The sequence below is a fragment of the Halichoerus grypus genome, chromosome 8 (genome assembly GCF_964656455.1).
Source record: "Halichoerus grypus chromosome 8, mHalGry1.hap1.1, whole genome shotgun sequence".
Classification (NCBI taxonomy): domain Eukaryota; kingdom Metazoa; phylum Chordata; class Mammalia; order Carnivora; family Phocidae; genus Halichoerus; species Halichoerus grypus.
This window is the reverse complement of record NC_135719.1, coordinates 143583386-143609607: the sequence shown is the minus strand read 5'-3', so window position 1 is coordinate 143609607 and position 26222 is coordinate 143583386. Positions and strand designations below refer to the sequence as shown.

The 26222-nt window shown below is 44.0% G+C and overlaps 1 protein-coding gene across 1 annotated transcript in view; it reads right to left on the bottom strand.

Moving 5' to 3' along the window:
* AK7 (adenylate kinase 7) overlaps positions 1–26222 on the bottom strand; it is a 67785-nt gene that overhangs the window by 23445 nt on the left and 18118 nt on the right. Inside the window, exons 5-10 of the mRNA XM_036104710.2 lie at positions 20401–20511; positions 8636–8716; positions 6780–6868; positions 5957–6047; positions 4630–4707; positions 3611–3760 (exon numbers count right to left, since the gene is read on the bottom strand). Coding sequence (XP_035960603.1) covers positions 3611–3760; positions 4630–4707; positions 5957–6047; positions 6780–6868; positions 8636–8716; positions 20401–20511 — 600 coding nt within the window. The remainder of the gene's footprint in view (positions 1–3610; positions 3761–4629; positions 4708–5956; positions 6048–6779; positions 6869–8635; positions 8717–20400; positions 20512–26222) is intronic.

The window sequence follows — 26222 nt, the reverse complement described above, 5'->3', positions numbered from 1 at the left end:
ATCGTCCTCACAGCGCTGCTCCCCAATCAGGAAGTGGCCCTTCCTGTTCATTTGTTCAGCAGGGACTTAGTGAGCATCTACTATGTGCACCGACCAACCATGGGGGACACAACGCTCAACGAGATGTGCTCTGGACGTACTAGAAGTACTAAAAGAACAAAGTACTAAAAGTACTAAAAACAAAGTACTAAAAAGTACTAAAGAACAAAGTACTTGAGCATTACACACTACCATGTTACTCTTTATAAAAAATTTTTTATTTAAAAATCAATTTTCGGGCGCCTGGGTGGCTCAGTCGTTAAGCGTCTGCCTTCGGCTCAGGTCATGATCCCAGGGTCCTGGGATCGAGCCCCGCATCGGGCTCCCTGCTCGGTGGGAAGCCTGCTTCTCCCTCTCCCACTCCCACTGCTTGTGTTCCTGCTCTCGTTATCTCTGTCTCTGTCAAATAAATAAATAAAATCTTTAAAAAAAAAATCAATTTTCAATTTAATTAACATATAGTGTACTGAAGTACTGAAGTACTAAAGTACTCAAGCATTACACAAAAGTACTAAAGAACAAAGTACTTGAGCATTACACACTACCATATTACTCCTTTTTAAAAATTTTTACTTAAAATTCAATTTAGTTAACATATACTGTATTATTAGCTTCAGAGGTAGAGTTCAGTGATTCATCAGTTGCATATAACACCAGTACTCATTACATCCCATGTCCTCCTAATGCCCATCACCCAGGTACCCCATCCCCTGACCTACCTCCCCTCCAGCAACCCTCAGTTTGTTTCCTAGAGTTAAGAGCCTCTTATGGGTTTTCTCCCCTTCTAATTTCATCTTATTTTATTTTTCCTTCCCTTCCCCAACGTTCATCTGTTTTGTTTCTTAAATTCCACATATGAGTCATATTACTCTCACAAAGACAACAAAGACAGAATTTCTGGTCCAGTGTGCGGGGGCTTAGATTATTGCCTCATGAATATTGTTTCTGGACTGACTGGGTCTTTAATCATACTTTACTTTTTAGCACAGTTAATTTATTCTAGTTTTTAAAAATATACTCATAAAAAAAAAAAAAAAAAAGCCCCACCATTTCTTCTGCCAAAACTTGCTTGAATGCTCCAGAAACTCTGTGACATTTGTAACCAGGGAGTAAATGTTTATTTCCAACAGAATTCAAAATATCAGTAGCAGTCATTTCTTGCAAAATGATCCAAACAGTTGTGGAACTGAAGCCTCGTATTTTGTAAGGCAAATTAATAACAAAAATCAGGCTGATGGGAAGAATTTCCATTGGCAGAGTGTCCATGTGCTTAAAGGTCATATAATTTCAGCCACCAAGTTGGTTGTGGTTATTATTACTACCATTTGACAGACGAGGAGACCACGGCTGTGAAGGAAATAAACAGGGACATTGCAGGGGTGCTGGGTGAGGACGGTGAACATGACTGGTCTTATCTGGTGAGGGATACTTTCGGGACAATGGTGATGACCAAGATGGCGCGCGGTGGAAGGGTGTCGGAGAAAGCAGCTCAAGCAGAGTCTTGATGGGCAGGGCTGTGCTCCTGGGTGGGCCTGGTGCATTCACCATGGTCTGAGGTCCAGCTCTCAACTGAGCATGTTCACGAGCACCATTTTGTCCACACACCGATGGCAGATCTGTCTCTTGGGGTAGGCACACCTCAGCCAGGTGAGAAACCAGAACGGCAGTTTATTCACTTAATAGTGAGAAGTCTGACTACCCCTGAACTCAGAACTCCAAGTGCACTTGTCTGGTACATTTGTTCCCTCAGAGTAGACAGGCATGGAGGGTGGTTGATGAGCATCATTTGGAACATGAAGAGTTAGAGGAACGGGCTATTTAGTGGCATCCGGTCACGGGAGCTGGATGCATCTGTCTGCAGCAGGGACCACCTTGCCTTGCTAAGGGGACCGGAATCATGGAAGCCCTTGGCTTAAGACTCCATGTTTTGGGATGTCACTGGTATGGCACAGTCTGCCTTATCCTGGGTAGTTTCCTGTCCTATGCATCTACGCTGACCAACGTCCCCAGGGATGGATAGACTTCAATTTTTAGAGATGCTTGGGGCACTTGGGTGGCTCATCGGTTAACCATCTGCCTTCGATTCAGGTCATGATCCCAGGGTCCTGCTCAGTGGGGAGTCTGCTTCTCCCTCTCCCTCTGCCCCCTCCCCCTGCTTGTGCTCTCTCTCTGTCTCAAATAAATAAATAAAATCTTTAAAAAAAATTTTTTTAGAGATGCTTATTCCCTCTATCACGTTCTGTCCAGTGTTGCTAATCGGGAACCATGTTATTTCTTTAAGGCGTCATGTCCTTGTACCCTAACTGTGTTGTTTTCCATTTGGACCCACAGAGGACAACACTAGTCTCACCACTTGAGTTGGGTCTTGTGTGTCTCAGGATAGGCTCCAAGTACTTAAGATGGGTATTTCAGATGCTAAAGACATCACTGTTTCCTTTGCTGAGAGGCACATCTCCTACTTACTCTTTTTTTTTTTTTTTAAGATTATTTATTTATTTATTTATTTGACAGAGACACAGCGAGAAAAGGAACACAAGCAGGGGGAGTGGGAGAGGGAGAAGCAGGCTCCCCTCTGAGCAGGGAGCCCGACGCGGGACTCGATCCCAGGACCTCCGGATCATGACCTGAGCCGAAGGCAGACGCTTAACGACTGAGCCACCCAGGCGCCCCTCTCCTACTTACTCTTAACTAGGCATGTTTTTCAGGAGAATATGGTTCTTAGGACACAATGATGATACTGTTCTTGCTTGTATGGAGTCTCCCATGCACAGTGGTAGCTATGGTTAGGATGGCACCTGTTTCTTATAGGCTACCTGACAGTTTTCAACACATGTTTAATGTATTACCCACTATCCTCTTTGGGATGCTTCCCTGGGGTAAATCAAGGAGCTGGGCAAGGGCTACATACAGCTGATTTCAGGGAGGGAGGTGTGGGGACACTGAAGTTAGGCTGTTCTACCTAAGTCTGCATCCCAGCTAGTTCGAATCTCTGATTAGCTGTGTGACCTTGAAGAAATTGCTTAACCTCTCTGAGCCTCAGTTTCATCATCTATAATGTGGAGATAAGCATGTCTACTTTGAAGAGTTTGATGATAAATGACCAGTGAATCCCCTGGCCAACAGGAAGAGATCAAAGTAACAATCAGTCTTCTCCTTTCCACTCCCACCAACCATCTCCTGTAGGTAACCAGGGCTGAAACAAGCAGGCCAGGATGCACTTGCTACTTTTCCGTATATAGACAGTGCTGTGGCAGTCAGTTTTGAACTTACTATCATGTTCAATTTGTGTCAAGCATAACAGTCATTATCTGTATTAACTTTAAAATGTTTAATATTTGGTTGACATTTATATAATATATACATACATTGTTAGACATGAACAAATGGATCAAATTTTTAAAAGAACTTGATTTTAGAAATTGGGACATTTGAAAAAGAAAATACTTTCACTCGTGTGATTATACTAAAAGTTTCATTTACTTTGCTAAAATCCGAATTTAAAACAGGAAACAGGAAATTGTTACAGTTGAATTGAAACAGTCTATCAAAACAGGAAAATTGTTATAATTACCAATAGTCCTCTGCTTTGCTTGTACTCTTTGAGGATATTGTTGATATTTTCCACAAATCCTGTTTGGGCACTCCATCGAATGTTAAAATTCTCCTTCACAAAAAGTGCTTCCATTCTCAAATTGACCAGTAAGTGGTCAAGGCACTCTTGCTAAGAGATAAAGGAATATTAGAGATTTGACTTGACTTTTCTTTCACTTTGACAGTTACAACAGACCAAAATCACTGTGATTAAAGAAAAAAATATACAGTCACAAAACATGGAAGTCGATCAACGGTGGCACTCGGTGTTGACAGAGCGCCCCCTGTGGTCTTCCGTGAGAATTCTAAGCTCTTCCCACCTCTGCGCTCGGGACAGGCAGCATCTGGCTCTTAGACAAGCCGCTCTTAGACAAGAGCAGGGCGATGCTGGAAGTCCCAGTGTAAGGTTTCTTTTTTTGCAAATTGTAACTGTATCTGTTCTTTGAATAGTGCAATCCCTTGGCTCAAAATCCAAAAGAAAAAGTATAGAGGAAAGCGTTCTCTTTGACCCCCATCACCACCCACTCGGCTCTGTTCCCCAGAGGCAACCAGTGATACCAGTCCTTCCAGAAAATTCTCAAACGTAGTGTTTTGATGCAATTTATTCCTAATAATAATAATAATAAAATAATAAAAAAAATTGTGTCCTAAAGCAAGCTCAAAGGGCACACTGCTGACTAAAGCTGGGTAGGTTTCTGTTGCAATGAAATCAGAAATCCCGGGTTCCTGTGTGAAGTATACAAAGAGGCCAAAGAGAGGGACATCCAGTGTCTGTAAAGCATTTACATATCAAACGGTTTTCAAGTACGTTTTCTGACCAGGACCTCTGAGGGTTTTTCAGAAAAGAAAACAGAAGCTCTCAGAAGACAAGAGGAAATTGCTTTAGGGTAAAATGTTTAGCTGTGCAGGAGGAGAAAAGATAAAACTGGAAGCCAGGAATTCGGACCCCAAATCCCTCAAGAACCAATACATTTAGGGAAAGAATCTCTTACTACTCACTGTTAAGTCCTTGGTTAGGAAAGCATTTTCTCTGGGTATTTTCTGGATTTTCCCAGGGCCAGTATTTTTACTGATGCACTGTTAGAGGAAAACAGAAATACTATTTGGTTTGCTTGTAAGATTTTAATACAAAATGTCTTAAATGAATGTCAATATAAATGAATAATTTTTTCTTTTTTCTTTTTTCTTTTTAAAGATTTTATTTATTTATTTGACAGAGAGAGAGATAGCAAGAGCAGGAACACAAGCAGGGGGAGTGGGAGAGGGAGAAGCAGGCTTCCCGCTGAGCAGGGAGCCCGATGCAGGACTCGATCCTAGGACCCCGGGATCATGACCTGAGCCGAAGGCAGATGCCCAACAACTGAGCCACCCAGGCACCCAATAATTTTTTCTTTTTCTTTCTTTCTTTTTTTTTTTTTTGTAAAGGGCGGGTGCCCTGAGGGTATTCATTGATTCATTTGTTTTGCAAATATTCAACATTCACCACTGCACACCAGAGACTGGAGATAGAGATGAGTAAGGCAGGACCTGCCCTCAGGGGGTTCTCAGTCTGAAGGGGAGGCAGCAGTACACAGATGATTATGCGGATCACCTGCAGAGGGGATGCTGGGGAAAGAGGCGCCTGGCCCATGCGGGAGGTGGGAAGGAGGCAGAGAGGTCTTCCCGAGGATGGAATCTGAGCTGAAGGTTTTTGGTTTTTTTTTAAGATTTTATTTATTTATTTGACAGCCAGAGACACAGTAAGAGAAGGAACGCAAGCAGGGGGAGTGGGAGAGGGAGAAGGAGGCTCCTGCTGAGCAGGGAGCCAGATGTGGGGCTTTATCCCAGCACCCTGAGATCATGACCTGAGCCGAAGGCAGACGCTTAACAACTGAGCCACCCAGGTGCCCCCGAGCTGAATGTTAAAAGATGAGTAGGGGAAGGCTACACTCGCTGAGCTAGCTGGGCTACAAGGTGACAAGTGGCCTGGACTGGAGAGACAGCCCCCACAAACTTAGAGCCCCTGGAAGCCGCCAGTAGGTTTAGGGAAACTGACCATATCAGTACTTTGGGGCAAGGACACATTTTAGTAACCCCCCTGTGGGATTCGTGTGTGTCTTGGCCCCACAGCAGCCTTCCCACTCGTTCCGTGAACAGACCAGATAAAGGACATCTTGATTGTAAATTTCCCAACACATACACTGCAGAAGCGGATAGTGACTTTGGTTTTCAGGATATTCCATTTGCGGAGTCCCCAGTCTTGTTAGCACACCTGATTCCATTGCTATACTTTAGGGGCTAAAACAGTTTAAGAAATGCAATCAAATACGGGATGGAACGGCCGTACCTTGACCAAGTCTTCCAGGGTATGAACAGACTCATCCACTGCAACCAGGTAATGAAGCTTCGGCACGTGGTCTATGATGTTTTGTATCACTCTGCAGCCCACCAGGAAAAACCACCACCAGGGGGAGAAAGCAAAAGAGATGGAGTCAAGGAGAGTCCACCGACCACCGCCCCTGGGAGCCAGGCAGTATCTCACTTCATTTCCAACATGGTCGGGGGTGGGACGATGATCTCTACAGACAGGGAAGCTGGGATGGTCAAGGAACGCATCTCGGGCTGAAGAGCCACTGGGGAAAGTGGAAAGGCCAGGACTTCAAGGCCGATCCATCCAGCTCCAGCTTCGCCCAGTGCGTTGCGAGGAGCACCTGACCCCCCGGGGCAGGACTTCGGTTCGTGAAGTCCGCTCACCTGGCGCTCCTGTGAATCTCTCAACAGTGCTTTGGGGAGGGGCATTCACAGAGTCAGACACAGATCCGGAGAAGCCGTGCCTCTCTTAGGGGAACCACTGGGCAGTAAGAAGCGGTACGGGGACTACAATTTCCTACCCCGGGGGGGAATCATGACTCCCGACATTTCGGAGAGCCTACCTTTGGATGAAGACTGTGCTATGGGCTTTCCTGGCATTTTTAGATGGTGGAACTATGCCACCAGACACAAAACAGAGATAATAAGTAGACCTTGTGCATAGGGTTGTTGTGAAGAACGAATACAGTGACACATGTAAGGGTCTTAGCGCTTGGTGAGTGCTCACTAAGTGGTCGCTTAAACACAAACACATTAGTCAATTACTTCCGGGGAAGTCCTAGCTCTAGGAGAACACTTACCCGGCTAGGTCAAGAACATGAATTGCTGGAATTACATTCGTTCCATCTCCAAACACGGGTAATGCAGGGACCTCACCCAACCAAGCGATCTGAAAGAAAAGCAAAAGCGTATTTTCCGCTGGCTGTATGTAACTATTAGAGCTCACACCCAGCCATAGTCTGGGGCATCCAAAAGACCCAGCTGTCTGATGATGTCATCGCCTAAAGGGGATGTTTTGAAAATCAGCTCTGATGAGATTTAGTTGCTGATCAAAGCCTATTAAGAGAAACTAACCTCAGGCTGAAATACTTTTCAGGAAATCTACAATCTCGTGCGCTGTCTTCAGTCGTCATTGGCATGGTGTCTACACAGAAGGGAAATGCTTTCACATACATGACACCTTCCATTCTCACAAAAAGAAAAAAATGAGAATGAAAGTCTAAAATTACTCCCATGGGCTGGAGTAATTGCTATCAGTTCAAAGATGAAATGCTTAGTAGATAAAGCGTCTGATGAGTCGCTGAGCCTGGATTTGAACCCTGATCTTCAGAGTCCAAACCCTTGTCTTTTCCCTGCATTTAAGTATTTCAGTAAAGAAAAAGACAATCTGGATAGTGTTTAGCTGTCAGGTACTAGATTATTTTAAACTGCTTTTTAAGAGTGAAAGAGGTAGGGGTGGGGGCCACAGCAGACCGCTGGATCTTGTAAGATATTTTGGGCTTTGGGAAACCATTGAAGGGTTTTAAGCAGTGAAGTGACATCATTAGATTTGCTTTTGTTGCCTCATGAAGGAATGATGGAAAATAAGAGCCTAAATGGGGAGGTGGAGGCCAGGCCAGTTGTGTGGACTAGAGATGTCCTATAGCTTGTGTGGGGGGTGGGGGAGCTGCTGGGAGAGTGGGGTTGGAGAGAAGGAGATACTAAGGAGGTTGGCTCTGTTATTACTGGGGGATTTTGTGGCAGATGAGAAAGAGTAAGGAGTTGGATGCTGGTTGGTGCAGCTGGGTAGAAGGTCCCATTTTCTGAGATGGGGTCCTGGAGGAACAGCAGGTTTGGGGGTGATTGTAGGTAGAGTTTGGGTTTGTGAAACATTCAAAGTGAAGGTGCTGAACAGGCAGCCAGATTCACAAAGCTAGGACTCAGGAGCGAGCCCTGCTGGAGAAACTGATATTTGAGAGTCATTGGCACCAGTCATGGGAATGGACAGACCAACCCAGGAAAAGAGTGTAGATTGAGAAGACAGGAGGGGCGCGCCTGGGTGCCAAAGTCAGTTAAGCGTCCAGACTCTTGGTTTCAACTCATCATCTCAGGGTTGTGAGCTGGAGCCCTGTGTTGGCCTCCGCACTGAGTGCAGAGTCCGCTTGAGATTCTCTTTCTCCCTCTCCCTCTGCCCCTCCCACTTGTGCTCTCTCTCTCTCTCAAATAAATAAATAAATCTTTAAAAAAAGGGCAAGAAGGTCTGGGGCAGAAACCTGAGAAAGCCAACATTCAATGGTCAGGTAGGTGAGGAGCAGCTGAGAACAGACAAGGACAAATGAACTTCATCACCTACCATTCTCCTGTATTTTGGCTACACTCGTCTATTTGCTGTTCCTTAACACAACCTGCACATTTCTGCCTTAGGTCATTGCACTTACAGTTCCTACTGACTTTCCCCCAGAAGAGCCAGCTCCCTTGTCACTTTCTGCTCAAGTGTCATATCTTGGGAAAGGCCTTCCCTGACCATCATATTCAAGATACAACCTCCCAACCCTACTGCTGGCTTTCTTTCTATCTTTCTCTGTTTTGTTGCTTTCCATATAATTTTCAACATCTGAAATCCTTTATGTGTACTGGCTAATTTGGTTCTTATCTCGTAGTCACTAAAAAGTCATACCTTAAAAAAATAATGTAAGATGCCTCCTTCTACTCCATACTGAAGTCCGGCAGCAACCACGTAAGTTGCAAATTTTTTGGCCTATTAGATAAAGGAGAGGAAAAAAGCTAAATGTAGTATTGTTAATCATACCAAACCAGATTATTTTAGTGGTTAAAATGAGTCCTACATGAATGCCTCTGACCACTATTAAAATTTATTTGGGACTTTTATTTTTTTATTTTTTTTTTTTTAAAGATTTTTATTTATTTATTTGACAGAGAGAGACACAGCGAGAGAGGGAACATAAGCAGGGGGAGTGGGGGAGGGAGAAGCAGGCTTCCCGCCGAGCAGGGAGCCCGATGTGGGACTCGATCCCAGGATCCTGGAATCATGACCTGAGCCGAAGGCAGACGCTTAACGACTGAGCCACCCAGGCGCCCTATTTGGGACTTTTAATTGAATGAAAGCCAGGGATAATTATTTGTGAAGACTTCACACCTGCATGCACTATGCTGGCACCTACAGGAAAGGGGAGATACAAAGATGGGTCCTTCCATGATGATCTTTACTTACGCAGTAGGGGAGGTGGACATACATAGGGAGTTTTTAGTAATGGGCCACAATATAAGGTGTGATATTGTGATTCACAATAAGAAATATATATTTGGGGCGCCTGGGTGGCTCAGTTGGTTAAGCGACTGCCTTCGGCTCAGGTCATGATCCTGGAGTCCCGGGATCGAGTCCCGCATCGGGCTCCCTGCTCGGCAGGGAGTCTGCTTCTCCCTCTGACCCTCCTCCCTCTCATGCTCTCTGTCTCTCATTCTCTCTCTCTCAAATAAATAAATAAAATCTTAAAAATATATATATATATATATATTTGGTCTTCATCTCCATATCTGGCATGAGTTCTTAGAACTATGGGAATTTTTAGGGCGCCTGGGTGGCTCAGTTGGTTAAGCGACTGCCTTCGGCTCAGGTCATGATCCTGGAGTCCTGGGATCGAGTCCCGCATCGGGCTCCCTGCTCAGCGGGGGGTCTGCTTCTCCCTCTGACCCTCTTCCCTCTCGTGCTCTCTGTCTCTCATTCTCTCTCTCAAATAAATAAATAAAATCTTTAAAAAAAAAAAAAGAACTATGGGAATTTTTAAGCAAACAGAGTGATAAAGGTGTCTTTTGTTATGTTAATCAGGTGACTTTGGGATCCAACCTGAAGATGCGGGTTGATTGCCAACTTCCAGCTCCCCTGCCATCTCCAGGGATATGGAGATCAAGTTCAATCACCAATGACCAATGATTGTCTCAAACATGATGAAGCCTCCATAAAAACCCAAAAGGAGAAGGTTTGGAGAGCTTCTGGGTTGGTGAACCAGTGGAGATTTAGGGAGAGCAGAGAAGCTCCATGCTTTTCCCCAAACCTTGCCCTGTGCATCTATTCCATCTGGCTATTCCCGAGTTTTATTCTTTTATTAGAAACTGGTAATCTAGTAAGTAAAATGTTTCTCTGAATTCCGTGAGCCACCCTTAGCAAACTAATCAAACCCAAGGCTTGGGGAGGTGGGAGGGGTCATTGGAACCTCCAACCTATAAGGGTTGGTCAGAAGCACAGGTGATAACCTGGGCTGGCCACTGATGAGGGACAGAAACAGAAAAATGTCCACCTTTAGCCCAGGAGGCTGACCTAGCCTGCATAGTTTTGGTAAGGATCAAATATGTACTGGTTGCTACATTCTTTTTTTTTTTTTTTTAAGTAAGCTCCACGCCCAACATGGAGCCCAACGTGGGGCTTGTACTTATAACCCTGAGATCAAGACCTGAGCTAAGAGCTTAATCAACTGAGCCACTCATGCCCCCTGGCTGCTACATTCTTAAAGGGTCTCATGACTGCCTGTATATTTCACTGATGGTTAATATGGAACTGAATGATAAGCACCAGAGAAATCTTGCAAAAGTAGTTTTACAAGTAGAAATTCAAAGAAACATTTATGATCTCATACCCCCTGCACGTCCCCTCCCCCTTGAACAGTAAGCGTATAACCACCAGCTTCATACAGCAAAAGTGCAGCCCTTTCTGCCCACAGGTCCTGTCCTGTGCTACTTAAATAAACTTACTAAGTTGTACCATACAATAACTCAAGAATTCTTTCTTGACGGTTGTGTTCAACGACCCCACAACACAACTGGTGTTGGAAGTGGGGGGCAGTCTTGTAGGAATGAGCCCTAAACCTGTAGGAGCCGATGTTACTTCTAGGAAGATAGTGTCAGAATTGAGTTGAAATATAGGATGCCTGGCAGGTGCCCAAGAATTACTTGGTGTCATGGGAAACCCCTCCCAGAGTGCACGAGCACACATGTTGAAATTGGGAACCTTTATCAGGAAAATGAGTCTCTCCTCTGCTCCAGGTAATCCATGGGGGATTAAAAAAATCTAAAACCTCAGAGTGCAAATACCTAGAAATGCCATATAAAATGCCAATAGTATCCTTCGAGGATGGCAGAATTCTCAAGGACATGAGAGCTATCCTTAGGGGCCAAAAACAGAAGTGAAAACAAGAGTGATGAAGAGTGGACAGTGTGGGCACCCTGGAAAGTCGAGGGTCTCATGATCTAGGTGCGTGGGTTTTGAAATCCATGCAGGTAGAGGAGACAAACACTCAATCTGGTAAAGTTAGGAGTTGGGCCACAATATGAACGGTTCATCCACAACAAAAGGGTGAACTGGAAAAACTCCAACCTGTGGCAGAAGAAGGTGACAAGGAATTGTGTCAAATCTAGCCAAGGCTCCCTTGAGAATTTTAACCTTGACTTTGTACTTCTCAATGGTTTGTCTTTCACATTTAAATTACCTGCTTGATGTAGGGATGCCAGAACCAAAAATTAACATAAAAAGCATTTTAGGCAGTGAGACTCTTGGGGCACTTCAGAGAGGCAAATCAAAGCTCCTTGTACCCCCCCCCCCCCCCCCCCCGCCTGTGACTTCCCCTGTCCTTTAAAGCCCCAGTAAAGGGACAACAGCTGGGGCAAGGGTGGTGACCTCATTGTAGCAGATGAGTGCTGGTTTGAGGGCACAGCATTGACTGTCAAGCCAATTACAAACCGTAAGGCATATTCTCATTGTGAATTCCCATTTCACACTGACCATCATGAATCTTGAAGGCATCTGATCCCTGAATATACTTGAGACTTTTATAGCAGCACTTTTGGAAGATACACTTTACACTTTGATACAAAGTGCACTTTACCCACTTTTCCCTGAGAATTCTTTTACATGAGGTTTTTAGGGGTGATGAGTTACAAAGAAATGGATGTTGACAATTTAAAGAGATGCTATTTTTAAAAATCCATGCCAAATTACAGGATTATCTTTATAACTGGAATTCCAGAAATCACAAGAAAATATGCTTACTAATAGAAACTTTGTACTGAAAGACCTTACTAAAGATGGGCTCACAAACCAAAATTATAACACTGATGAGGGAACAATCCACCATGAGTGAAATTAGACTTGCATTGCCTTCAGAAAATAAATTAGTAGAGATTCTGAAATAAATATGGTTATAATGATGAAAAAATTAAGAAATGGGAAACAAACAAACAAACAAAGAAATGGGAAACAAAGGGAAAAAACAAGATGATCAGGATAGTGATGATGATGATGATAAAGAATAGGCAGGTGGGGGGGGTGCCTGGGTGGCTCATTCGGTTAAATGTCTGCCTTTGGCTCAGGTCATGATCCCAGGGTCCTGGGATGGGGTCCCGCACTGGGCTCCTTGCTCAGCAGGGAGCCTGTTTCTCCCTCTGCCTCCCGCTCCCCCTGCTTGTGCTCTCTCTCTCTCTCTCTGACAAATAAATAGAGAAAATCTTAAAAAAAAAAAAAATAGGCAGGGGGTAGAGCAAGGAACAGAGAACAGGAGCGAAGGGGGCTGACTAAGGTGGAAAAAGGAGGAGAGTTGATCACGTCTTAGCCTCCCTCCCTCCTGCATTCATGTGAGGCTGAGTCAGGCTGAGTTGGCCAGAGAGAAGTTGAAAATCAAATGATAGACTCATGACTTTAGTATTAAACCTGTCTGAGCCTTTATAAGAACTAGAAAAGACTCCATTAATACCTGAGAATGGTCTGGAAAGCTGCAGACTTGGCTAGAAATATTGTCCTGCTCCCAATTATTAAGAAAAAAATGATTTTATAGCTTCATTCCAACAATGTCTAACACTGTGAAGGGGTTACAGGACTGTGCCTTGAAATGAGCAAGGCAAAGATCTAACTTAATTTCAAGGAGATATGGATACATTTACTCCATAGTGGGAGGTTTTTTAGTATACCCCTTCCTAGTAATTGATAGATTCAGGAGACCCCGAACTAGTAAGACATGCAAAATACCATTAAGAAACTTGACCTAAGTAGACAGATATGGCAACTGCACACAGGTTGGAAAAGCACAGGTTTCTCAAGTCCGTATGGAATTTTTTTTTTTTAAAGATTTTATTCATTTATTTGAGAGAGAGAGAATGAGAGAGAGCACATGAGAGGGGGGAGGGTCAGAGGGAGAAGCAGACTCCCTGCCGAGCAGGGAGCCCGATGTGGGACTCGATCCAGGGACTCCAGGATCATGACCTGAGCCGAAGGCAGTCGCTTAACCAACTGAGCCACCCAGGTGCCCTCAAGTCCGTATGGAATTTAAAATAAAAACAACACTGGCCGTGTACTACGGAGCAAAGCATCTCACCAAAAACTACAGAATCGCCACCGCCCAGACCACATCCTCTGACCAAAAAGCAATTCAGTGAAAAATGAACAAAAAAAAGATGACACTAGAGGAGGAGTTAAGCTGGCGTAAGGGGACCCTATGCTTGCCTCATCCCTCCAACACAGCTAGATAAATATCAAATCATTCCAAACACCCAAGAACTCGATCTGAACGCTGAGAGAACAAACTGCGGAACTAGAGAGACAAAAGAAGCCACATTATGGAAGGTAGGAGGTGCAGAGACGTGATTCCAGGGAGAAAAGAACCACGGGTGCTGCAGAAAGGAGGGAGCCTTGATCTCAGAGAGAGGAGAGAGAGAGAAACAGAGAAAGCAGCATGCCGGGGATTGCACAAGAGAAACACTTCCCCAAAACCACTGACTGGGAAAACTAGAGCGACTGATGACTGCAAGTTTTTAGAAGCAGTGGAGCCCAAAGTCGGAAGTTTTGGAAGTCCGTGCTACTGCTGGGTGGGACCTGGGGGGCACAGCCGTGCTCCTGCGTGGAAGGAGGGAGTGGGCGGTGGGGTCTGAGGATCCCCTGGGTCGCACTGGGAGACAGCGGTCCCCTTCTCGGAGTGCATTGGGGAATGGTAGTGGTGGCACAGCCTCTGCAGGGACAAAAGAGCTGGCAGGCACCAGTGCGCCGCCTTGTTCATTAGCATAGGAACAGACACCTGCTGAGGGCAGTCTACCTTGGTGCTGGCTTTGTACTGCACTTTACTATAAACCCCAAACTGCCGCACGGTTGTGTGACTGCTTTCCTGGGACAAACCAGCACTGGCCACAACGCGGGGAGCCCCTCCCCCCGGAGGATCAGCACAGGTGCACGTGCACCAGGTGCCTCAGATTTGGAGTTTTGAAACCCAGCTGTGTACCTGCGATAAAACACAGGAGTACCGTGCTGCCTAGCGGGCAGACCGCTTGGACACAGACAGGGTGAAGGCAGGGATCTGATGGAAGCTAGGGACACAAGAGGGGAGATGGTTCATTCTTTTGTGGGGCTTCCTGAACAGTGGTGGGTGGGAAGTCCGCTATTCAGGGATGAGAGAGAGGGGTGATGCCATTTTTCTCCCTGCGTGGACAGACTTCATTGAGCAACGCAGTGCCCCCCAGTGGAGGCTGGAGCCAATTAAGCCAAGCCCCACCCCCTGCACCCTCCAGGTGCATCTTTACTAGGGCAAGTCAGCCTGAGAACCAGTGCAGCAGGCCACTTCCTGAGAGGACCAGCACAAACCCCTTGCTCACACCAAGTTTATTGATCATAGAGTGCTGCAAAGATTCAGCTCTATGAAAAAGAGGATCTAGCCTCTTAACAAGCAAACCAAAACACACCTAGTTAAAACTTACCACACTGTGGACAAGGTTCAAACAGTCCCCACTGCAGGAGAAACTCTTCAGAGGACCGACTAGAGGGAAGGAGCAGCAAAAACACAACAACAAAGTGCACGCCCTGAAACACTTGCTGAAGCACCAGGCCCTGGACAGTATAGGACCTCTTCTTTTTTTTTTTTTTTTAAAGATTTTATTTATTTATTTGAGAGAGAATGAGAGAGAGTGAGCACATGAGAGGGGGGAGGGTCAGAGGGAGAAGCAGACTCCCTGCCGAGCAGGGAGCCCGATGTGGGACTCGATCCAGGGACTCCAGGATCATGACCTGAGCTGAAGGCAGTTGCTTAACCAACTGAGCCACCCAGGCGCCCTAGGACCTCTTCTTAATATAGCCATTACTCTGAGGAGCAGGAAATATAACAGGCTTTCCTAACACACACACACACACACACACACACTCAAACAGTGACTTAGACAAAATGACAAGACAGAGGAATTCACCCCAAAAGAAAGGACATGAAGAGGTCATGGCCAGGGATCTAATCAAAACAGATATAAGTAATATGCCTGAGCCACAATTGAAAATAACGATTATAAGGATACTAGCTGGGCTTGAGAAAAACATAGAAGACACTGCAGAGATAAAAGAACTGAAAACTAGTCAGGTAAAAAAAAAAAAAAATGCTGTAACCAAGATGCAAAACCGAGGGGCGCCTGGGTGGCTCAGTTGGTTAAGCATCTGCCTTCAGCTCAGGTCATGATCCCAGGGTCCTGGGATCGAACCCCGCATCGGGCTCCCTGCTCCTGCTTCTCCCTGTCCCTCCCTCTGCCACTCCCCCTACTTGTGCTCTCTCTCTCTTCTCTCTCTGTCAAATAAATAAATAAATAAAATCTTAAAAAAAAAAAAAGATGCAAAACCAACTGGATGAAATGACAACAAGGATGGAAGAAGCAGAGGAATGAATCAGTGATACAGAAGATAAAATGTATGGAAAGTCATGAAGCTGAGAAGAAGAGGGAAAGAAAAGTATTGGATCATGAATGTAGACTTAGGGAACTCAGCAACTGCATAAAGTGTAATAACATTCGTATCATAGGAGTCCCAGAAGATGAAGAGACAGAAAAAGGGACAGAAGGTTTGTTTGAGCAAATTATAGCTGAAAACTTCCCTAGTCTGAGGAAGGACACAGACATCTAAATCCAGGAGGCACAGAGAACTCCCATCAAATTCAACAAAAGCTGGCCAACACCAAGACATATCCTAGTAAAGTCTGCAAAATATAGAGGTAAGGAAAGAATCCTGGGGCACCTGGGTGGCTCATTTGGTTAAGCATCTGCCTTTGGCTCAGGTCATGGTCCCAGGGTCCTAAGATTGAGCCCCGCATTGGGCTCCTTGCTCAGCAGGGAGTCTGCTTCTCCCTCTCCTTCTGTGTTCTCTCTCTCTTAAATCAATCAACCAATTAATCTTTAAAGGAAGGAATCCTGAAAGCAGCAAGGGAAAAGAAATCCCTAACCTACAAGGGAAGACAAATCAGGTTAGCAGTAGATCTCTCCACAGAAACCTGGCAGGCCAGAAGAGAGTGGGAGGATATATTCAACGTGCTGAAGGAGAAAAATATGCAGCCAAGAATACTTTATCCAGCAAGGCTGTCATTCAGAATAGAAAGAGAGATAAAGAGTTTTCCAGACAAACAAAAACTAAAGGAGTTCATGACCACTAAACCAGCCCTGCAAGAAATATTAAAGGGACCCTTTGAGTGGAAGAGAAAGACCAAAAGCAACAAAGAAAGGAACAGAGAAAAATCTTCAGAAACAGCGATGTTACAGGTAATACAATGGCAGTCGATGCTTATCTATCAATAATTACTCTAACTATAAATGGACTAAATGCTCTAACCAAAAGACACAGGGTATCAGAATGGATTAAAAAAACCCAAGACCCATCTATATGCTGCTTATAAGAAACTCATTTTGGACCTAAAGACACATCCAGGTTGAAAGTGAGGGGGTGGAAAACCATCTATCATGTTAATGGACATCAAAAGAAAGCCTGAGTAGTCATACTTACATCAGACAAACTAGATTTTATTATTTAGTTATTATTTTTTACTTTCTTTTTTTTAAATTATGTTCTGTTAGTCACCATACAGTACATCATTAGTTTTTGATGTAGTGTTCCATGACAGACAAACTAGATTTTTACTTTTTTAATTTTTATTTTATTTTATTTTTTTTAAAGATTTTATTTGACAGAGAGAGACACAGCAAGAGAGGGAACACAAGCAGGGGGAATGGGAGAGGGAGAAGCAGGCTTCCTGCAGAGCAGGGAGCCTGATGCGGGGCTTGATGCGGGGCTCGATCCCAGGACCCTAGGATCATGACCTGAGCTGAAGGCAGACTCTTAACGAATGAGCCACCCAGGCGCCCCCAACTAGATTTTTAAACCAAAGACTGTAACAAGAGATGAAGAAGGGCACTATATCATAACTAAGGGGTCTATCCAACAGGAAGACCTAAAAGTTGTAAATATTTATGCCCCCAACTTGAGAGCAGCCAAATATATAAATCAATTAATAACAAATAAAGAAACTCATTGATAATCATACCATAATAGTAGGGGTCTTTAACATCCCACTTATAGCAATGGACAGATCATGTAAGCAGAAAATCAACAAGGAAACAATGGCTTTGAATGACACACTGGACCAGATGGACTTAACAGATATAGCCAGGGCATTTCATCCTAAATGCAACAGAATACACATTCTTTTTGAGTGCACATGGAACATTCTCCAGAATGTTCCTGGGTCACAAATCAGCCCTGGGTCACAAATCAGCCCTCAACCAGTATGAAAAGATTGAGATCATACCATGCATATTTTCAGACCATGAGGCTATGAAATCTGAAGTCAACCACAAGAATAAATTTGGAAAGAACACAAATACATGGAGGTTAAAGAACATCATACTAAAGAATGAATGGGTTAACCAGGAAATCAAAAAAGAAATAAAAAAAATACATGGAAGCAAATGAAAATGAAAACACAACAGTCCAAAATCTTTGGAATGTAGCAAAGGCAGTCCTAAGAGGGAAGTATATAGCATTACAGGCCTATCTCAAAAAGCAAAAAAAAAGTCTGATACACACCTAACCTTACACCTCAAGGAGCTAGAAAAGGAACTGCAAATAAAGCCTAAAGCCAGCATAAGAAGGGAAATAATAAAAACTAGAGCAGAAATAAATGATACAGAAACAAAACTAGTAGAACAGATCAATGAAACTAAGAGCTTGTTCTTTGAAAGAATTAATACAATTGATAACCCCCAGCCAGACTTATCAAAAAGAAAAGAGAAAGGTCCCAAACAAATAAAAGCATGAATGAAAGAGGAGCGATCACAACCAACATCATGGAAATACAATTATAAGAGAATATTATGAAAAATTATATGCCAACAAACTGGGCAATCTGGAAGAAATGGATAAATTCCTAGAAACATACAAACTACCAAAACTGAAACAGGAAGAAATAGAAAATTTGAACAGACCCATAACCAGCAAAGAAATTGAATCAGTAATCAAAAATCTCCCAACAAACAAAAGTCCAGGGCCAGATGGCTTCCTAGGGGAATTTTACCAAACATTTAAAGAAGAGATAATATTAATTCTTCTCAAACTGTTCCAAAAATTAGAAATGGAAGGAAAACTTCCAAACTCATTCTACGAGGCCAGCATTACCTTGATTCTAAAGCCAAAGACCCCACCAATTTGGGGCTTGAACTCAAAACCCTGAGATCAAGACCTGAGCTGAGATCAAGGGTTCGACAGACTGAGCCACCCAGATGCCCCCAGAATAATGTATTTTTAAAATAAAGTTTTGATTTGTATTATTTAGAGCATGAGACAAATTTAATGTTTTTATAAGAAAACATTAAAATGGTAAGATTTCTCCACTTTAGACTATCACATAAATTATTTGTGTGTGTTTGATCATCTAGATAATTGAACATAAATTATCAAGAAATCATGGATTCTCTATCTGGGGCAATGCTCATTGCTTAATAAAATAATATACTCACAAGATTTGGAATTGGAAGAAATTTAGACCTGTCTAGTCTAGTGCCTTTATTCATTTAACTCCAAAACTTTAATGACTTAGCAAAGGTCATAAATTAATGGGTAGAAAAGGGGCTAGAACTCCGAATCCCGGTGTTATTTCCTTTAAATATTTTATACTTGCAAAATCTTAAAAAAACAAACCTTAAAAAAAAAAAGGAGGCGCCTGGGTGGCTCAGTCGTTAAGCGTCTGCCTTCAGCTCAGGTCATGGTCCCAGGGTCCTGGGATCGAGCCCTGCATCGGGCTCCCTGCTCAGCGGGAGGCCTGCTTCTCCCTCTCCCCCTCCCCCTGCTTGTGTTCCCTCTCTCGCTGTGTCTCTCTCTGCCAAATAAATAAATAAAATCTTAAAAAAACAAACCTTAAATATTTTATACTTGCAGTGTTTGTATTGCCAGAGTTTAAAAAAAAAATTGGTTTTGTTTTATTAAAAAATAGGAGACAATGTTCCTATCATAATATCCTCTGAGACCACTAGGTGTCACCTTAGAGCTATGATTACATATCACTACTGTGGGTTCTCTGCTCATGGGAAAAACGTGGTGGATGGAACCTTTAGAGGTTTGGGGGTTCTACATAAGTTCTACATAAGTTAAATGAGGATGATGATAATAGCCCTTGATTCACAGAATTTTGAGGGATATCTAGGAGATACACGAGGATTACATGAACTACCATAAGTAAAGCATTTAGCGCAGGGCCTGGCACTTAGTGAGGAAACCCTCAATAATTCTTAGTAAACTCATTCATCACCAGGGCATTCCTATTACCTATTTTGACAAAAGATAGGAAATACAATGGTTTTACAATATCTATGTATCAAAAAGATAAATTCTGCTGCAGCAGAGGGCTAAGAAGCTGTTCGTGTTTACAAGAGTTTCTCAGCTGTAGGTATATCTTAGTAACAGGTTGTTCTGGACCTTGCCCGTGAATGATGGAGCTTTGGAATCAAGAAAAAAATAAAATAAAAATAAACCCCGCCGTCTCTGCGGTCTGATGGGTCTGAGGCTGAACCACAGCTCTACCACTTGGCACCTCTTTCCCACAGCGCCCGCATCTGTGAAATGGGGATAATTATGTATGTACGGAGTGGATCAGACAGGGCCAAGAAGTGCTCAGGACGGTGCTCAGCAAATCCTCGTTATGTGACCTTGAGCTAGTTATTTAACTTCTGGAAGGCCTCTTCTCTGGATCTGTAAGGTAAGGTTAATACGCACTTTTCCGCTGTAAGAAACAGGTGAGGGAGATTCTGGAAAAAGGGGAAAAGCAGCTCTCCCTCCTCCCCACTCTGACTCTGAGTTATTTGCCTCTTCTGGGCTAAGGGACTCTTTGGACCCACACCTTAGTGGGTGAGGGCTTGAGCTCTCCTGGGGACCTAACACAAGGCTGTCAGCTTAGTGGGCTGGACCAACACCAGACAGCGCATCCTGGGGTGAGCCTGAAGCTCAGAGATCTGTGGGCGTGAGGACAAGGAAACTAGACACAGAGCCGTGTAAGGAGTTGAGATACACGTGCAACGGCCCAGCCCTGGCCACGCGCACCGAGAGCTGCCTCAGAAAGGACTTCTCTTACTCTAGATGTTTTACTACTCCAGACTTACGTTTTTTCCAAATTTGAGAACCATTTTTTCGGCATTTATGTGGTCCAGAAAATTTGGATGGTGTTTTCTTCTTCGATAATCCTCTTCAGTAAATGGAATCTCAGAATCATCCTATGAAAGACAGAAAGCCAGACTTGAGACATAAAGCTTAGAGCTACGTAAAACTTCCAAGCCCCAAATGCTGCCTCGACTGTGTTCCAGAGAGCTCCAATAAAGCATCGGAAAAGCTACTGCTTACTTTTTCAGTGATTCAACTCCCTTGAAAATGTTTTAGCTAGCCAAATGTTATCATTTATACTTACTTTAAGCAAAATAAAAAAATTTAAATGTCTTTCTTTTAAAGACATTAAATAACCCATTTCTTTAAAAAAATTTTTATTTTATTTAAATTCAATTAATTAACATATAGTGTATTATTAGTTTCAGAGGTAGAGTTCAGGGATTCATCCGTTGCATACAACACCCCGTGCTCATTACATCATGTGCCCTCCTCCCAGTTATCCCACCCCCCAACCCCTCCCCCTAACCCCAAACCCTCAGTTTCCTAGAGTTAAGAGTCTCATGGTTTGTCTCCCTCTCTGATTTTTGTCTTATTTTATTTTTCCCTCCCTTCCCCTATGATCCTGTTTCGTTTCTTAACTTCCACATAGGAGTAAAATCATGTGATAATTGTCTTTCTCTGATTGACTTATTTCGCTTAGCATAATACCCTCACTTCTATCCACGTCATTGCAAATGGTAAGATTTCATTCTTTTTGATGGCTGAGTAATATTCCATTGTGTATATACACCACATCTTTATCCATTCATCTGTCGATGGACATCTGGGCTCTTTCCATAGTTTGGCTATTGTGGACATTGCGCCTATAAACATTGGGATGCAGGAGCCCCTTTGAATCACTATGTTCGTATCCTTTGGGTAAATAAAATAACCCATTTTCTTTTTTCTTTTTAAACCCATTTCTTAATAGTTCTTGCAACATATATAGTTTCGTATTTTAATCTAACTTGTGGGTTTGTTTTTTTTTATTTTCCACATTGCCCTTTCCCCTCAAATCAACCTTATGTTACTAAGAGCATTCCATGTGTAAGTGTCAAGTCCAGAGTGGACAATATCCCCAGAGGGAAGAAGGTTGCATCTTCTAAGCAGGGATGAGCCCTTCAGAGGTCTCCTAGCGGACTTCCCTCTGTGCCAGAGCCTGGACCACACTGATTTCCTGGGCACAGAGCTAGATGACATATCCCCGGCTCTCTCCCAGTTGGGTGTGGCCATGTGACTGGGTTTTAGTCAAAGGGATTTAGAGAAGGGATGCTCATGTCTTCCATGCCTGGCTTGAAACCTTGCTGTGCATGATCTTTTGTGCCTTCTACCCGGGGTCTCTAGGCTTGATGTAGGTTTGCATAATGGTTCCAGAGGCCACTCTGGAAGATGGTGAGAGGAGCCTGGGTCTTGAATCAGAGTTGGGAGGACAATTCCTCATTCATCAGGAACACCTGTCATATGTTGCATACGAGTAAGGAATAAACTTTCACCATGGCTAAGACATTCTCCACATTTGGGGTTTGGCTGTTACTCCCTGGCATTCTGGAATTAGCTTGCACGCCTGCCCTTAGCCCATCGTTGGTGAGAGGAATGGGACCATCACGGCTCATTTGGATTCATAAGGCTTTCCCCCTGGAGCTGGGGATAGCGTCCCCCTTCCCTGGCTCTCATGGGCAGTGTGACCACCTGAACAGATCAGGACTCTGCTGGCAAGGAAGACAGGGGAGGAGGGGTGGCTGCCAGGGGACCAGCAGTGTCTACACCAATCCACGCTCATCTTTTTCTTTTGAGTTGCATAATGAAGTCATGGCTTTTCACCAACTCAGTGGATTTCAGTTAACCACAATGTGTTGGGTGGTGTCTTGGCAGGATAAAAAGTACACTCAAAGTGGGTAATTTGAGGAGAGTTTAAAAACAGGATTATTGGGATGTCTGGGTGGCTCAGTCAGTTAGGCGTCTGCCTTCGGCTCAGGTCATGATCCCAGGTTCCTTGGATCGAGTCCCACATCGGGCTCCCTGCTCAGCGGGGAGCCTGCTTCTCCCTCCACCTGCCATTCTCCCTGCTGTGTGCTCTCTCTCTCTCGTTCTCTCTCTGACAGATAAATAAATAAAATCTTAAAAATAAATAAATAAAAACAGGATTATTTACAAAGATGTGGACAGGGTGAAGGGGAATCAGATACCCTGGAGTCAGTAACGGGGTGCTCTGTACCACTCTTAGGTCCCAAAGTCAAGAGGAAGCCAGCAATAATTAGGGCCTAGAGAAGAGGGGACAGGCCGCCCCACAGGCACAGTGATGTTGGTTGAAGAGCTCAGCCTGCCAGTTCACAGGATAAATACCCTGACTTCTCTCTTCTCCTTTCCCTCATCCTCTCACCCCCTCCCCACTGGCCAAACCCAGTGGGCAGGAGAGGGTAAGCTTGCTTGCTGACCTAGCCTGTGAGGCCAGAGCAGGGTGGAGAAAAGTGGAGACTAGGTCTGAAGGGGCAGACGGGAAACGCCCAGCACGCAAAATTATTTTCGTGATGCTCACCCTTTACCGCGGGGCTAGTGGGGAGCCCCCCTTTGGACTCTCAGCACTGCTCGTGGCATCTCTGAAAATGTCTCAGCTTTCTGGCCTCAAAGATATGTTCCAGGCTTACCCAGGTTTTTACTGACCCAAAACACAGAATCCAGTACCTTCCACAGTGTCCTGGAGCTAGTTGTACTAAAAAGCAGTGTTAGGGAGGAACAACTGTATCTTAGGGAGGCCCAGGAGGGCTGCTGGTGAGCCATTTTTCATAATGACAGAGCTCAAGATCTGTCTTTCTTAAAGTCATGAGTTCACAATGATTTTTTCCAGCTTAACATATCTTGTTAATGACCCCTACCTTCCTAGGACCAAGTTTCATCAGTTGTTAAGATTTCCCAATCTCTGATGCCCAATGGCCTCTCCGTGGATTTTTGTAGACATCGCTATATCTTTAAAACAACTTCCTCTTTCTGTGTCAGCTAAGTCCAGCTAGATTCTGTTACTTGCAACCTGAAAGCCCTGATTTCCACTGATGCCAAAGTCTTCCTCTGCCCCACACCCTTCAGTTAGATTTTTGGGGGACAAACTGGCCTTCAGACCAGCTTGGGCTCAGTTTGCTTCCTTGCCCCTAGAAAAGAAGGAACCAGTCATCTCTATGACCAGACACTGAGGACAGATATTCGAATTTCCTCTTCCAACCATAACCACAACTGGGATGATGAACATCTCTGGGCAAGGAGCAGTCATAGGCCTTAAAGAAGTCATTAAGGGGTTTCGCTCAAATGGTCTTATTCAGTGTTTGTGTGGGGCTGAGCGACAAAGAGAGCCACATTTGCAGAGCCTCACATTTATCAGATCCTCCGATGTCCTGTCCTTAGAGATTTAGCTGAGCTCAACTCATAATCACAAGTCACCTGTAACTTGCACAAAAACCCTAAAAGAGACTATTAATGCAACTGTGCCTCAAATGGAAAACTGAGGGGTGCCTGGGTGAGGCAGTCAGCTGAGTGTCCAACTCTCGGTTCCAGCTCACGCATCCTGATCTCAGGGTCCTGATCTCAGGGTCGTGGGATCGAGCCCCATGTCGAGTTCCATGCTCAGTGCGGAGTCTGCTTGAGTTTCTCTCTCCCTCTCCCTCTCCCACCCCACCCCCCAGCTCGCTCTCTCAATAAATAAATAAATCTAAAAAAAAAAAAACAAAAAAACAGGGAAAACTGAAATCCCACCAGGCTTTCTTCTGCTCCCAGTGTGTTTCTACTACGTTTTACTTATTTGTGAACTTCTACACTGACATAATTTCACATTTATGGAAAGTTTGCAAAAACAACATGGAGAACTCCTATACATTTTTTCCCCTCAGATCCACTGATTTTTAAATTTTTATCACATTCTTTTCTCATTGTTTCTTTCTCTTTATATGTATATTTTAAGGACAAGTACAAATTAAAAATAAGAAGCTTCATTCTCCCTGTTGACAACGAGGGAAGAGGCTTCTCTCCCATCCTTTTTTTTTTTTTTTTTTAAGATTTATTTATTTATTTGACAGAGAGAGACATAGAGAGAGCAGGAACACAAGCAGGGGGAGTGGGAGAGGGAGAAGCAGGCTTCCCGCAGAGCAGGGAGCCCGATGTGGGACTCGATCCCAGGACCCTGGGATCATGACCTGAGCCTAAGGCAGACGCTTAACGACTGAGCCACCCAGGCGCCCTTCCCATCCTTTTTTCTTAGAGCATTATACTTTAATAAAAAGTTTGTAAGTTCTTTCTCTGTCTCTTTGAAATGTATGTGGGTTTTTTCCCCCTAAGATTTTATTTATTTATTTATTTGAGAGAGAGAGAGTGCGTGAGCACACAAGCAGGATAGAGGGAGGTGGGGGCAGAGGGAGAGAGAGAATCTCAAGCAAACCCCCTGCTGAGCACGGAGCCAGATGCAGGGCTCAATCCCAGGACTCTAAAATCATGACCTGAGCCGAAAACAAGAGTCGGACACTTAACTGACTGAGCCACACAAGCGCCCCAAGCATGTGAGTTTTTTTAGAAGCAAAATATGCCTCTTGCCAGCTTTCTAACCAGGAGAGGTCTTTCTCAAGGACCTGGGAGATACCTCTTTGAAATGTAAACATCAAGGGAGAGAGCACCTCTTGTCTTCCAGTTTCTGCGGGAAGGGAGAAGCCTAACTTTGCTGCACACCTCGTGGTTATCTGCAGAACCAACTCCTGTCGTAAAGATATGAAAGCTTTGTTTTTCCTCTGCATAAAGCCAATTAGCTAACACAGATGGCCACCCAAATTACCAGGTGAATCTAGGACGGACTATCTGTGACAGATGACGCTGTCAAGTCCCCTTACTCAAGAACTAGTTGTTGTTTATCAGGAAACATGTATGCAATGGACAGAATCTGCTTGGCTATAGAAGAAGGTGAGATTTCCTTCTATCTTTGCAATCTCTTAGCGGACTGCCCACGACGTGCATGACATTCCATTTTAATGCTTGTTAAGTAATAAAGCTGTTTTCTTTCTCTCCTCCCTTGTGGAGGGATTTTCCGGGTTGGGTGAAGACTTTGTTTCTAATTATATTTCCCCGCAGCATGCACACGTTATTTCTTTTTTCTGAACCATTTGAGAGCAGGTTGCATACCCTGTGCCCCTTTTCTCTTAACTTTTCAGTGCGTATCTCCTAAGCACATTCTCCCACGAAACCATAGTACGGTGATAAAATTCAGGAAATTTAATATTGATGTAAATAATTTTATCCAATCGACAGTCCATGCGCCAACTTTGTCAACTGTCCCAGTGATGTCCTTTACAGCGCTTTTCCCTCCAGCATAGGTCCAGTCCAAGATCCCATCTGGCCCAGAACTGCCATGTCTTGTTCATCTTTATTTGGAGCAGAGCTTCGGTTTTCTGTCGATAAATACCTCATTCATTCCACTGCAGTTGAATTTATTCATTTTGGGGGGTCATATTTAGCATTACTAGGTCCTGTTTAAGAACTCTTCCCCTGTAAGTTCTATTAATTTTTCTTAAAAAATGAAAAAGTGTTGGTTTTTACTTTTAATTATGTGCTCCATCTGGAACTGAGCTTTTTGTGTGGTGTGGGGTAGAGAATTTTGGGGGGTGATGGAAACCCCCCGAAATTGGTTCTCTGTCTTGATTGCTATGGTGGTTACACAACCATGTGTATTTGTCAAAACTCATAGAACTATCCAGGAAAGAGGGTTACCTGTACTCTATGTAAGTTATACCTTCGTAAGCCTCACTTCAAGCCA